Below are 12,509 nucleotides of genomic sequence, written 5' to 3'. Positions count from 1 at the left end.
GCAGTGTTGGAGTTCCTCGATGACCAAAATCGTCCACAAGAAAGACCCCCTCGATATATCTAAAATCGTCTCAGCTAGTTCGCTTCGGTCCTGGGGTCTAGCTATTGCCAAGGCCTGGCTCCGACTTTCGATCAAGAGTCTGAGATCTGATTGTATCCATTATCGTTACTGGCAGAATCTGGACCATGTTTGGTGGGATGACCACGACACCTTGATCTAACTCGACCGTGTCTCGACTAGTGACTAGGATTCGTGGTGTGGACTCGTCCATGGTGGAAAGAGTGGCCTGCAAAAGCACCAGAGGGTTTGAGCACTCAATCAACGTATCGATGACCCAGTATTGCCGAGCCATGGGAACCCTGAAAATACCAGAAAGAAACAGGACCCTCCAGAGCGTGCGTTCGTCGATGCCGTCGAAAGAAATACCATCCGTCTGCATCTTTAGAATGGTATCACTAGCCTCAGCGTTCGATACCACCATCTGAAAGGCCAGACGCCGGAGACAACGGCCCAGATAAGCCTTGGACCTGTCTCCGTGTTTGAAGAAGAAGTAGCTGCAAGTCTGGCCAGACTCCCTGAGCTGATCGACAACGTAACCAGCCAGGATGGATTTCCCAGTTGCGGACCTGCCTTTGATCCATAACGCTTTGCCATCACCTTCTTCACCGTCCCTCCATTTGATGTAATTGTCTTTGTTCGAAATCCACTCGCGCGATCCAGGCATCCGAGATTCGCAAACGTTTGCTAGATCATCGTCCAACATATCGAAAACTTGTAGGTAATTCTTGAGGTTCTTGATCATTTCATGCCTCTTCTCCGGAAATGCCGTAGTGATCTTGGTCACTGTCGAGGCAAGTGAGTCTCTTAGGAGTGTGTAATTAGAATCCTGAGGTGTGTCGAACTCGCATATTGAACAATGGTCAGCAGTTTGTATTTGCTTCTCCCCACGGTATCCAAGGACGGCTGATTCAGGATCGACAATAAGTGAGCTGAACTATTTCATATTCTGTGTTTCATAAAACGACCAGAGCTCAAGGTCAGCCGAGAAGTGGCGAAATTCGTCATTAATCACTTGAACTGCTTCAGAGTTCGGCTCTAGGTCGCCAACATAGGCACGGTCGTACGCGATCTTGAGCAGGTTCTTGAGCATCTTTGCTGAGTTGGCACCACTATGTGGCGTAGCGAGGAAATAGAAAGCGGCAAAACGTCCAGCCAGAGTTTGGTGTTCTGTATCTTGCTTCGCCAGGATGTACGCTTTCTTCATTACCAGTCCACCCATGCTGTGGCCGATAACGATAATGTAGGTCTTGGAATTAGCAATACATGGCGCAATGCTAACCGCACCTAGGAATGACTTGCCAATGTGATGAACATTCAAGCAATCCTCCTTACCCTTCAAATAGTACGAGACATATCCATAGCTATGGATACGGACATTTCTGAATGCTGGGTCCTGGGAGAGCCGATCCTCGGGCCAGTAGTGAAGCTGGTCTGCGAACGACTTGCTCCATGTCTTTCTTGAATTGCCTCCCAACCCATGAACGAACATGAGGTCGATCTCAGGCTCTGTTAGGCAATATAGAAGATTTAGGCCTAGGGGTCCCTTATCGACCTTTGATTGCTCGTCCGGGGTTGTTGTGGTCCTGGACTGCGGCTTCGACAGGGGAAATAAACTCCTCAGGCTCTTGGTCGAGTCGCGACTGCTTGTGGAGTTGCTTGGATGCAGGTCAGGCTTTGAGCGCCGCTGCTTTCGATAACAGCCACAGTCAGCAAACGGATTTTCAATAGCTGTCTACTCAGGCAGTAGGTTAACCATTGTAGCCCATGAAACTTGATGTGCATCAGTGCGTGCGTGGGGCGTCAACTTTCGTTATTCGGACTGATGCAAAGGGTCGCGGCTCTCGGCTCTATCCATCTGTAAGTGGAGGGGCTAATTACAAGTACGACGCTCTAAAATGAAAATTACCAACAGGACTCTCTCCGATACCAGCAAATATACTACGTTCACTGAACAGATTATTCATTTATCGCCTCATTTTCACTTGCCATGGCTTCTGAGACCAGTCCGACGTTCGAAGTTGGCGACCATGAAGCTTTCATGGAGTTTGCCCTCACCCAAGCCAAAAAGTCGCCGCCAGCTGGCAACAAATTCTGTGTTGGGGCAGTACTTGTAGATGCAGCCAAAGGCAGGGTCTTATCGACAGGGTACTCGCTTGAATATCCGAGAGACTACAAAGGAGATCCAGGCACCACACACGCAGAGCACTGTTGTTTTATCAAGATCGCCGACGAGCACAACCTTCCCGAGGAACGCATACACGAAGTCCTTCCACCAAATACTGTGCTGTACACAACTATGGAGCCTTGCAATGAGAGGCTGAGCGGCAACATGACTTGCGCGACTAGAATCTTGAGACTCAGGGGTGCTATCAAGACTGTTTATGTGGGCATCAGGGAACCTGGAACGTTTATTGCAAACAATGACGGACTGGAAAGACTCGAGGCACATGGTGTCAAGGTCGTGTATCCCGTCGAACATTGGCACGACAGAATCATGGAGATCTCAATGGCCGGACATTGAAAGACTTGAATTGGTTGCGCTGAGATGAAGAATAAGGGTGCCGGTGCACCGGAACGGCCCGCATAAGCCACTAGACTTTGACAAAACCTAGGTACGCTTAGTACTTTGGAGAGGGATGCCGTAAATACATAAATGTACTCCGTATGATGCAAAGAACTGTAGCCTCATTGCATTTTCTCACAAAACTCCGGCCTCATATCTAGTAGATATCGTATCAAATGACTATTAAAAGCAAGGAGTTTTTATTTTCATGCATTGCCAAATCAAATAAAGATCCATAGCAACAGTGACCGATTATGGACGCCGTTAGCCGCCATCTATACTTACCTAGGTTTCGTGATGGGCGCTTATCGATTGGACCAGTCGACCATCCAATGTTAGCAGTGAGTGCAAGCACGCCAACCACAAACGCTGTGTAGGTAGGTATAATAAACCTATTCCCTACCCAAGAGCCTGGACAAACATAGCAATTTAGGCAATGAAATAAAAAAAATCCGAAGAGATTTGAAATGAATTATAACGATGCAAAGGGTTACGATTTCGACTCGGGCAACACCAACATTGACCCAGCCGTATTGAGGGGTAAGCTACTATACCTTAGAAGCCCTATGGACTTGGAAGATCGTTCCCGTATTGACTGCTTGATAAGAGCTACCAGAGGGATGCAAAGTCACATCCATCGAGAACCATGGTGTGAGCTTCTGGGCAAAGACGGGTCGAATTGAAGTTCTTCTCAAAGATGGCACACCTCAGTCGTTTTTCATCAAAGTCCTATCGAAGGAAATAGGCAGGAGCATGACAGAGGGGGAATTCCATTCGATGAGCGCGATACATGGAGTCGTACCAGAATTCGTCCCAAAGCCCATCGCTTGCGGCACTTACGAGAACATTCCAGACACGCACTTCTTCGTCTGTGAGTTTCGAGAAATGACGGAGGATATGCCCGACCCTGACGAGTTTGCTTCTCGTCTGTCAGCGATGCACCAGAAAAGTGCCTCACCTATTGGAAAGTTCGGCTTCCACGTCACAACCTACGCGGGAAATTTGCCCCAGTACGTGGCATGGGAAGATAGCTGGGAGAAATTCTTTACCAAGTCAATGAGACAGGCTCTTGACCTGGAGATCGCGGTGAAAGGAAACAGTGATGAGCTTGAGGCTCTTTCGCAAGCGCTTTTCGAGAAGGTTATCCCGAGGCTCTTGAGGCCTCTCGAGAGTGGCGGCCGGACTGTGAAACCTTCGTTGATTCATGGCGACCTTTGGTATGCAAATGCAGGGATTGATGTCGAGAGCGACCAACCTCTTGTTTTCGATGCATGCTGCTTCTTTGCACATAACGAATGTGCGTTCCCGGAATTCCTTACCCGACAGAAGATATCACTTGTGCTAACCAACCTTTTTCATAGATGAGTTTGGCCAATGGCGACCAGCTTGTAATAGGTTTGGAGATGAGTACGTCGCTGCATACAACACATTTGCCCAGATCTCGGCACCCGAAGAGGATTTTGAGGGTCGGCTAGACCTCTATAGGCTGTGAGTAAAGAAGCAAATATATCTCTTCCTAATCACTGGGACTGACGTCAAGCCAGCAGATTTGACACTCACGTGTCGGCCCTTTTTGTTGACAATGAGACACTTCGCACACAGTGAGGCCATTCTTGAACTGTTGTATGGTTAGCTCCTAATTGTGTTACAGGGTTCTTGACGTTATGAGAGATTTAGTTCAGAGATATGGTTAGTAGAGAGAAGCAACATACGATACACTGCGTGACCTCGTCGAGACTTAGATGCTTACTTAGACTGTATCCTAATAGCAGTGTCAAAGCTGTTACTTTGATCGTGTATATTGGCCCCTCTACATTTAACATTACTGAATTGTCTTTGAAGATGCAGTTTCTACCCAAACTTGAACGCGCAACTTCATGAGTCCACCAGTCTGTTACTACTGTGCTCTCCCTCACTGCAAGGCTCGTGGATTTTCTTCTCTTCATACCAACATAGGTAAGTACACTCGCTACCACACATCGTTGAGCGATAACAACTATAGAATCGTTGCACGTAGTTCCAGCCAGGACCATAACTCATCAGGTAGTTCGGGAAGTAAGATAACTTCAGACCCTAAGCTTAGATGTTAAAAACGCCAACTAGTCTAAATGCCTTCTGACTCTCCCCTAAGTTTCCCTAAATTAACCTAAATCTTTTCGATCATTTGGGATGGAGGTCCTATGGTTTGTTGCCTCCACTTGGGTGCCTAGAACTTAAGTTAGAGTCTCTCCCATTGGAGAAAGATTGATAGATGGACAATAAGTTGCCTCATTCTTTTGCGCATCGCAAAGCTTCATATATTCACAAAACTTTCTGTGAACTCCCTTCATCTCATTCGAGGTTCGCCTTTTAAGCTTCGAAAAAGTCTTTATTGGTGGTGAATAACTTCCACTTGTATGAACCCTATCGATGTTTGTGCAAGGCAACAGAGCAAAGTCTGAGAACTTTGTTTCTTACACAATGGTATAAATAGCACTCCTTTGCTACTCGTCGTCACTCATTTCCCTCTTCTTTATTTCCCTCACACCAAGAATCCCAGCATCGAACTCGCGAGTCGGCAAGCTACGCATACAATATCAGCTCACTACTACTCATACCGAGATCCTCATTTCGAAACCAACAGTCATGTATGTGATATACACACTTTGGGTCATTTTGGCTATACCCTACGGCTGCATCCTCAAGATGTTCACTGGCCCTATGCCAGCTGCTCCCAGCCATCTCAGCCTTATCCACCGCCTCGAGTACTACTTGTGTCACCACGTCTATAGACAGACGCTCTTCGCAGTCGCTGTATTCGTGCTGTTCGGGAATATGCTCTTCGCGATTGAAGAGGGGCTACACTGCCTACTCTGGCCATTCAAGAGCAAGCAGTCTTTTCTGGAGTTCCTGGTTCTTATGGCGGTCGTGGCAACTTGTGGTCTCTTTGCTACAGTATATGGCAGACGCGGATCCCCAGAGGCTGAGGCTCAGCAGGTTGAGGAGATAAACGATCTCTATCTTACTGCCGTGCAGTACTATTGGTACTAGATCTCACACAAAATGTTATTCATTGGGGGTAGATACCAACCCAAACCGGTATCAATTTTGTCGGCGCCAACATTTGATCAGGTTTGGACACTCGAGAGCGAAGTGTCCACAAAGAACCATGTCTCTCAAGTCATTCTCTCCATCATCCCAACACCAGAATTCGACCGCAACAGCTCAAAGAAAAGTACATCATGAGAATTACTACAACGCTTCAGCAATAATGAGCATTCTCGGTACCAATTTGTTGAGGCATCTCTTGATGCTTTCATTCTTCTCTTTCCTTGTCAGCTCAGCACGACTCACTTCATTCACGATTACCATAAACAAATCAACCAGCATATAGACAGCTCTTCACCTCGCCCCTACGAACTATCATGAAATCTCAACACAAACTCCGCCAATTGGCAAACGAAAGTTGCATCCCGGCCTTGACGTTCAGAACCTACTCCACTTCTCCGAGGCGGATCCCCGAGAATGCCGCTATGGACGGAGGAAACTATGGATGGGTCTTCGGTACTTGGTTGGGCTTAGCTTGAATGAGCAGCGTAGGTGTTATCAGTCTAGTACAGCAATATCAGGGCAGACGCAATCGCTAATAGACCATTCTTATCAATAAAGCACTGTATAATTAATGAAATGGCAAATGCAAACAGTGTTTACTACCTGACGCACAAATATACTCACAAATCCTTGAACCAGGCAGATCTCGGGATGATGTTCCTTTTCCCGTTCCCATCCGCCATTTTCGCCGTCCCACCCCTAAATCATGTGCTGCAGCATTCATAAACCATCATGATAGATTAAGGAAAAGCCTGCGAATTCGCATTGCTACTAAACCTCAACAGGACCTTGACTTCGCGTCTTGCGTGCCGTCTTCCCAGCAACTGGGGTGACCTTCTTGTCCTTCTTCGCAGCCTTCCCGTTTTCGTGCTTACCGTTTGGCGAAGTACTCTCAGTGGCGGTCGGCTCATCTGCGACGTCTTCAACGCGAGCCTTCTTCTCCGCACGCTCCTCCGACTCCGACTTCTCTGTCGCAGCGGGATTAGATGCGCCGTTGGTGGCAGCAGGAGGCTCCTCAGCCTTACGCTTTTCGCCTGCAGCCGCTTCGGCGACATCGTTGACCTCAGGCTTACTGGCGCCGTTGATGCCCGCTGGCTTGTCGTCGGCGGCATTGTCAGTCATAGGGACATCCTTTGGGGCGGAGACAGCAGGCGCCGATGTTGGAGCATCAGTGATAAATGCATTCTCGTCCTCATTCTTTGGCGTTTCCTTTGGCTCTTCTTCGAGGTTGAGCACGGGTCGTGGCGTGCCGCCTGCGGGTGTCATATTGTTGACGGGTGTCTCTGGCACAGACGCAACCTCAACGGGCTTCGGCGGGGCGCTGAGACCACCGGGTCCCTCAGTTGGCTTGGATTCTTCCGGCTTGGCAGGCTCCGAAGGAGCTGTCGCGGTGTCCAAAGTGGGAGCGCCGCCCTCGGCCTCGGGGGCCGTGGGTTCAGGTGCGCCGACTAGGGCATGTCAGCTCAGAATTCCGTGTATAAGCGCAGTCTTGAGCCACGGAGGTCGAAACGGACATCGCCAACATGCCAATTGCGAAGCGCTGCATCAAACGCGATGGAAAGGAGGCCATTGAGACGACTGGCGATGGGACATACCTTTGTCTATAGCTGGGGCGATTCCGTCCGACATGATGATGACGTAACAATTGGTGTCGCAGGCTGGCTCTAGCTTATGAGCGTGTGTTTGCGCGACGCAGCGAAGTCAATAATGGATACGAGAGATATTTGCGATAATTTCTGAGGCTACAGGAGTGAGGAAGCTTCACAATGTTGATGTAGGAAGGAGGTCAAAGTCGGGGAACGAGACACGAAGAAGGGGAGTGAGGTTGGCAAAGAAAGGCACGAGGCAAGTCACGACGGTCGGTTCCACAAAGCCATGTCCATCCACAGCTACCTTGCCTACCTTGCCTAGAAACAGAAGCAGCATGGACAGACAGAGAGAAGCCAGAAGCAATTTGGTAAGGCATGGGTAGCTCCGAGGCCGAGGCGGAGGGCGCACAAACAGCATCGAGGTTCCTCACCCGCGGGGAACGAGTGACGGGATACTTGGACGGGATGAGCAAGGGAATTGGAAGAGGAGAACGCATAGCACGCATTGGGTCAAGGAAAAGCGCCCTTTCGTCACTCGACTGCGACTCTGTGGACTGTGAGGTTAGCCCAAGGAACACCCGTACTTGACGGTGTGAACTCTGTAGATCGGGACGGACTTGGTCGTCATCTCGGATTGGCTTTTGGGTTCTGGGTCAAGGATCCCAGTTCCCAGTCCTTTTGCTTCCCAGCTGCATTTGCGTGCTTTGCGGGGAACAAGAGGGAGCTTTGGTGGGTCGGGAGCTCCTCGAAGGAACCACAAGCTTCAATTGTAAGCCACCGATCTGGGAAGACAGAGGACTTGAGGTGTGGACCGCCGGAACCAGTGAGACACAGGACGGGTTTAGTACCGGTACTTGATTTTGCTGGGGAAGTGGACGCGAGGTCGGCGGAGAGGAAGATACGGGAGGCTCTGTGTTCATTCAGCACCAGGCGGTAAATGTCCAGTGACGCAAGGAAACGTTCTTGTTCAACAACATTAAGCCGTGGTTGATATTGATCAGTCGGCCGATGACCCAACAAAAAGACCTCAAGTGACCAGCCAAGCAAAGCCTCTGCGGTCTCAAAAGCTGACCAGCATGACGCAGAATTGACAATCGCAAGCCCTGCAACCTGCAAGTCATGTCATGGTCCAGAATCAATCCATGTTAGCAGATCGGCATCGGCAAAACCAGAGCTTGTACCTCACCAGCCACAGAAAGTCGCGCACAGCCACATCCAATTCAGGGGCAGCCATCGTGAGCTTAGTCACCCCTGTCCATCCCCAATTGCCAGCTTCAAGGTGTCCCCTTAGAGTGGCTTGACGCGAATAACGACGAGTCATCCAAACGCGATCCCCCAAATTTCCCACGCTCATTTTGTCGTTCGCAATCGAACTTTGATCTTCCTTCTCTTCGGCTTGATTCCTCATTTAATCTCCTTCTTCGAAACGATATCCCCCTTCTAATCGCCCGCCATGGCCACAACTAAGAACAAGTACTCGGTTATCTTGCCAACCTACAATGAGCGCAAGAACCTGCCCATCATTACCTGGTTGTTGAACCGCACCTTTACTGAGAAGTCAGTACCGTCTTCCTGCGGCTTGACAGGCAAAGGCTAACCAGAACAGCAACCTCGATTGGGAACTCATCATCGTCGACGACGGCTCCCCCGATGGAACCCAAGAAGTTGCCCAGCAGCTCGTCAAGGTCTACTCTCCCCACGTTGTCCTCAAGCCCCGCGCTGGCAAACTCGGTCTCGGCACAGCCTATGTCCACGGTCTCAAGTTCGTCACGGGCAACTTCGTCATCATCATGGACGCCGACTTCTCCCACCACCCCAAGTTCATCCCCGAGATGGTCGCTCTCCAGGCCAAGGGCAACTACGATATCGTCACGGGTACTCGCTACGCTGGAAACGGCGGTGTCTTTGGTTGGGATCTCAAACGCAAGTTCGTCAGCCGTGGCGCCAACTTGTTCGCCGATACTGTCCTCCGCCCTGGCGTGAGTGACCTCACGGGCAGCTTCCGACTTTACAAGCGTGCTGCGCTGGAGAAGGCTATTGCTAGCACCGAGAGCAAGGGATACAGTTTCCAGATGGAGCTTATGGTGCGTGCGAAGGCTATGGGATGCACCGTCGCTGAGGTTCCCATCTCTTTCGTCGATCGTCTTTATGGAGAGAGCAAGCTTGGTGGTGATGAGATTGTTCAGTATGCCCAGGGTGTCTTCAACCTGTGGCTCAAGGTCTAAGAATGAGAATGACATGCACAAAAGGGACACATCTTGTTGGATGGGGGCGTTTGGGGAAGTATAGTACCGTTTAATCTAATACCACGTTTCTTCGTCAATTGATGCTCTCCTCGACTGATCTGGGAGTCCTATCTAACTCGTCGCCTGGATATACTCTACATATTACGACCTCCAGTGACCATGATGGTCTGGCCCGATACATACGAAAACAATGGGCTCGCCACAGCCAGAACAGCGCTCGCTGCCTCAGTCGCAGTACCAGGTCTCCTCAGTGGAATATCTGCATGGGCATTATCCCCTGCTGCCTCCTTCTGCTTTGTTGGAATACCCAGTGCGATTTTCTCACCGTCCGGCCCGGTAACAAATGCGCCGTCTTCCTTCGCCGCCGTCAATCTGGTGAGGATATGTCCAAAGGCAACAGTATTCGCTCTCACGCCGAAGGAGGGACCCCACTCCTTTGCAATCGTCTTTGTGAACCCTGTGATACCTGCCTTTGCAAGAGAGTAGTTGAGCTGTCCCGCATTGCCGTGCACTCCAGATGTAGATGAGATATTGACGATGCATCGAGGGGCACCATCGCGTACACGGAAGTAAGGCGCTGCTGCGCGGACGAGAGTAAAAGGGGCAGTACAGTGAAGAGCGAGAATAGTGTCCCACTGCTTGTCTGTCATCTTGTGAATGACACCGTCCCAAGTGTAGCCCGCATTGTTGACGATGATATTGATCTTTCCGTCGCCAAATTCTGCAGCCTTCTTGACCAGATCATTGACATATTCTGCCTTGAGAATATCTCCGGGCACAGCTATAGCCTGGCCGCCATTTTTATTGATGCCATCAGCAACAGCCTTGGACTTTTCTATTCGAGCCAGAGTTAGACACTAATGTTTTATGAGCAAAGAACAAGGCCACTAACCCGCGTCGATATCTGCAACAACAACTTTCGCACCCTCTTTGGCAAAGAGCCTGGCAGCTTCTGCACCGATTCCTTGGCCGCTGCCTGTGATGATAGCTACTTGGCCAGCGAGTAGGCCTTTGGGGTAGTTGAGATGACCAGCGAGTTGACTAACACGGTCCGACATGTTGATTTGCTGTGTATTGATTGTGCTATTGGGTCATTCAAATAAATTGTTGGAACAATGAACAGGACCATAAATCATGGACATTTCCCCGGATTCGGGTCCTTTAATGGCCCCGGGGATCGACGAGATCGACGCATTTGAGCCGAGGCTCAATGGCGCGGTATGTGGGGTAGCTCCGGGCTTGACGGGGGATAACATTAGGGAGCAAAAAGATCCTGACCTTGACCTCGACAGTCAAAAATATTTAGTCTAAAAATGCACTAAATCCGCAGTGAAAATGCCTAAAATATCCTTGAATTACTTAAGTATTTTGTCACCTCCAAAGAAGGTCCCAGGTTTTTTTGCCCCCCTCCCCCGGAGATGTGATATATCAGCGTTGATGATAAGTTATACCTTGGTTGAATTTCGGTATTTCTGTATAGAAATATCATTTCGGCACGGAGATAGAGGCAGTCACCATCTCAAGGGTTTGGTATCCTGAGATTCTTGCTTTCATCGATACTTCTTCTCTGAAATGTACCGGCCGTACTCCGTACCATGCCCCCAATTACACTTCGTGATGATGCTTTCTAGGTTCACATATCTTCTTATCTTCAGAGTTTATATAGAAAGATAAAAACTGTAATTTAGGGCTCACAACAATAAACTTCATCTAAATTCTTGCAAGCCTTAGGTTCCTTTCTTCCAAGTTCCTCAATCCGGATCCTTCCATCGACTCGAAGCCCAACTATCCATCATGTCAACAAACTCCGGAAGCCGTGGCCTTCTGGGACTCCCAGTTGAAGTTGTGTTGTACATCCTCGATCACACAGAGCTTTGCGGCTTGTACTGGCTCTCACAGACCTGCAGGACCATGCGGTACCTGGCAAAGAGGGACTTCCGCACCTTGGCCAACACCAACTTTGAAGACAGGGCCGAATTCTTGCTTGGTCTCGCATACGTAATGCCAGACCACTACTTCTGCGGGAAGTGCTGCATGCTTCACATTTTCAACCGCCATGCCCCCTCAATAAAGTCACGTCTCTGCTGGGATTACTCGGTCAACCATCGGCGCACTTGTGCGACCGGTTACGACTTACAACACCTGCACGTTCAACTGGCACTGAAATACAACAGACTTGGAGGATTCTATAAATATGCAGCTGCAAAAATTATGCAGCCCTATCGACAAACATGCTCCAACGGCTCTTTGGGACCAATCTTGCACTTCTCTGCCACGCCTGAGATCAAGAATGGCCGTTTTATCCTACATGAAGAATGGAAACTCCAAGCCGACTTCCCTGCATCTCTCGTCCCCCCGTACATTTTCGTCCCTATCTGCAGCCACATATCTCTTTTGGGTGGTAGGTCGCTGATGAAGGAGGACGGGCGCGCATCGTGGTCGTTGATACGCAAATTAACGCCGCTTCAGAATGGGGAAGTAGAAAGAAGTCGTGTACCTCGTGGTTCTTGCATAACATGCTCAACAAGTTACGATTTCAGCGTCTCCAAGGAGAACGGCGCTGTTGTAAATGCAACGCACGACTATGGCTCATTCAGTTCACTGGATGAGTGGAAGAGACGCAGTTGGAAAAGACGCCCACATAGCCAAGAACTAATCGCGATTGACGATTTTTTTCATGAAAACGATTCGGGAGATTTTGAGGAGGCCGATTGGCGTCGTTTGCACAACACTTGATCATTTGGCTTCGAAACGTCGGTTGGTACATTTCAGAAAATATGTGTTGTTGGTGTATCACGTCTACAAGATGCAAGAAAACTTGGGGCCCCTATTAAAATGACTTGGGCAAGTTTAGTACATATTTGCAGACCTTGAGACCAGTCCAGTTTTGGCACAATGTTTTATTATCATGAGCTTCTTGCTTCCTGTGGCCTGTCTATATAGGTACCCAAGTGAATGATA

General features: G+C 49.3%; 8 protein-coding genes across 8 annotated transcripts; 5 read left to right on the top strand and 3 right to left on the bottom strand.

Annotated features, from left to right (window-relative positions):
* Positions 1 to 97: 97 nt before the first annotated feature.
* FMAN_12790 (uncharacterized protein) lies at positions 98 to 1,549 on the bottom strand (the record flags this gene model as incomplete). Its single annotated transcript, XM_041823274.1, has 2 exons — positions 98 to 994; positions 1,073 to 1,549. 2 exons carry the CDS (start codon positions 1,547 to 1,549, stop codon positions 98 to 100), a joined length of 1,374 nt encoding a protein of 457 aa, XP_041688870.1.
* Positions 1,550 to 2,047: 498 nt separating this feature from the next.
* On the top strand, positions 2,048 to 2,581 carry FMAN_12789 (uncharacterized protein; the record flags this gene model as incomplete). The annotated part of the gene is made up of 1 exon (XM_041823273.1): positions 2,048 to 2,581. One exon carries the CDS (start codon positions 2,048 to 2,050, stop codon positions 2,579 to 2,581), a length of 534 nt encoding a protein of 177 aa, XP_041688869.1.
* A 509-nt stretch (positions 2,582 to 3,090) lies between these two features.
* On the top strand, positions 3,091 to 4,228 carry FMAN_12788 (uncharacterized protein; the record flags this gene model as incomplete). The annotated part of the gene is made up of 4 exons (XM_041823272.1): positions 3,091 to 3,163; positions 3,231 to 3,920; positions 3,985 to 4,111; positions 4,168 to 4,228. The coding sequence occupies 4 exons, from the start codon at positions 3,091 to 3,093 to the stop codon at positions 4,226 to 4,228; spliced, it is 951 nt and encodes a 316-aa protein (XP_041688868.1).
* A 1,020-nt stretch (positions 4,229 to 5,248) lies between these two features.
* FMAN_12787 (uncharacterized protein) lies at positions 5,249 to 5,653 on the top strand (the record flags this gene model as incomplete). Its single annotated transcript, XM_041823271.1, has 1 exon — positions 5,249 to 5,653. The coding sequence occupies one exon, from the start codon at positions 5,249 to 5,251 to the stop codon at positions 5,651 to 5,653; it is 405 nt and encodes a 134-aa protein (XP_041688867.1).
* Positions 5,654 to 6,484: 831 nt separating this feature from the next.
* On the bottom strand, positions 6,485 to 7,342 carry FMAN_12786 (uncharacterized protein; the record flags this gene model as incomplete). Its single annotated transcript, XM_041823270.1, has 2 exons — positions 6,485 to 7,161; positions 7,309 to 7,342. 2 exons carry the CDS (start codon positions 7,340 to 7,342, stop codon positions 6,485 to 6,487), a joined length of 711 nt encoding a protein of 236 aa, XP_041688866.1.
* Positions 7,343 to 8,755: 1,413 nt separating this feature from the next.
* On the top strand, positions 8,756 to 9,527 carry FMAN_12785 (putative dolichyl-phosphate beta-D-mannosyltransferase; the record flags this gene model as incomplete). Its single annotated transcript, XM_041823269.1, has 2 exons — positions 8,756 to 8,859; positions 8,909 to 9,527. The coding sequence occupies 2 exons, from the start codon at positions 8,756 to 8,758 to the stop codon at positions 9,525 to 9,527; spliced, it is 723 nt and encodes a 240-aa protein (XP_041688865.1).
* Positions 9,528 to 9,682: 155 nt separating this feature from the next.
* On the bottom strand, positions 9,683 to 10,606 carry FMAN_12784 (uncharacterized protein; the record flags this gene model as incomplete). The annotated part of the gene is made up of 2 exons (XM_041823265.1): positions 9,683 to 10,383; positions 10,441 to 10,606. The coding sequence occupies 2 exons, from the start codon at positions 10,604 to 10,606 to the stop codon at positions 9,683 to 9,685; spliced, it is 867 nt and encodes a 288-aa protein (XP_041688864.1).
* Positions 10,607 to 11,342: 736 nt separating this feature from the next.
* FMAN_12783 (uncharacterized protein) lies at positions 11,343 to 12,284 on the top strand (the record flags this gene model as incomplete). The annotated part of the gene is made up of 1 exon (XM_041823264.1): positions 11,343 to 12,284. One exon carries the CDS (start codon positions 11,343 to 11,345, stop codon positions 12,282 to 12,284), a length of 942 nt encoding a protein of 313 aa, XP_041688863.1.
* Between the last annotated feature and the right edge of the window lie 225 nt (positions 12,285 to 12,509).

The sequence above is a fragment of the Fusarium mangiferae genome, assembly GCF_900044065.1.
Source record: "Fusarium mangiferae strain MRC7560 genome assembly, contig: FMAN_scaffold015, whole genome shotgun sequence".
Classification (NCBI taxonomy): Eukaryota; Fungi; Ascomycota; class Sordariomycetes; order Hypocreales; family Nectriaceae; genus Fusarium; species Fusarium mangiferae.
This window is presented reverse-complemented; position numbering and strand designations above follow the sequence as displayed.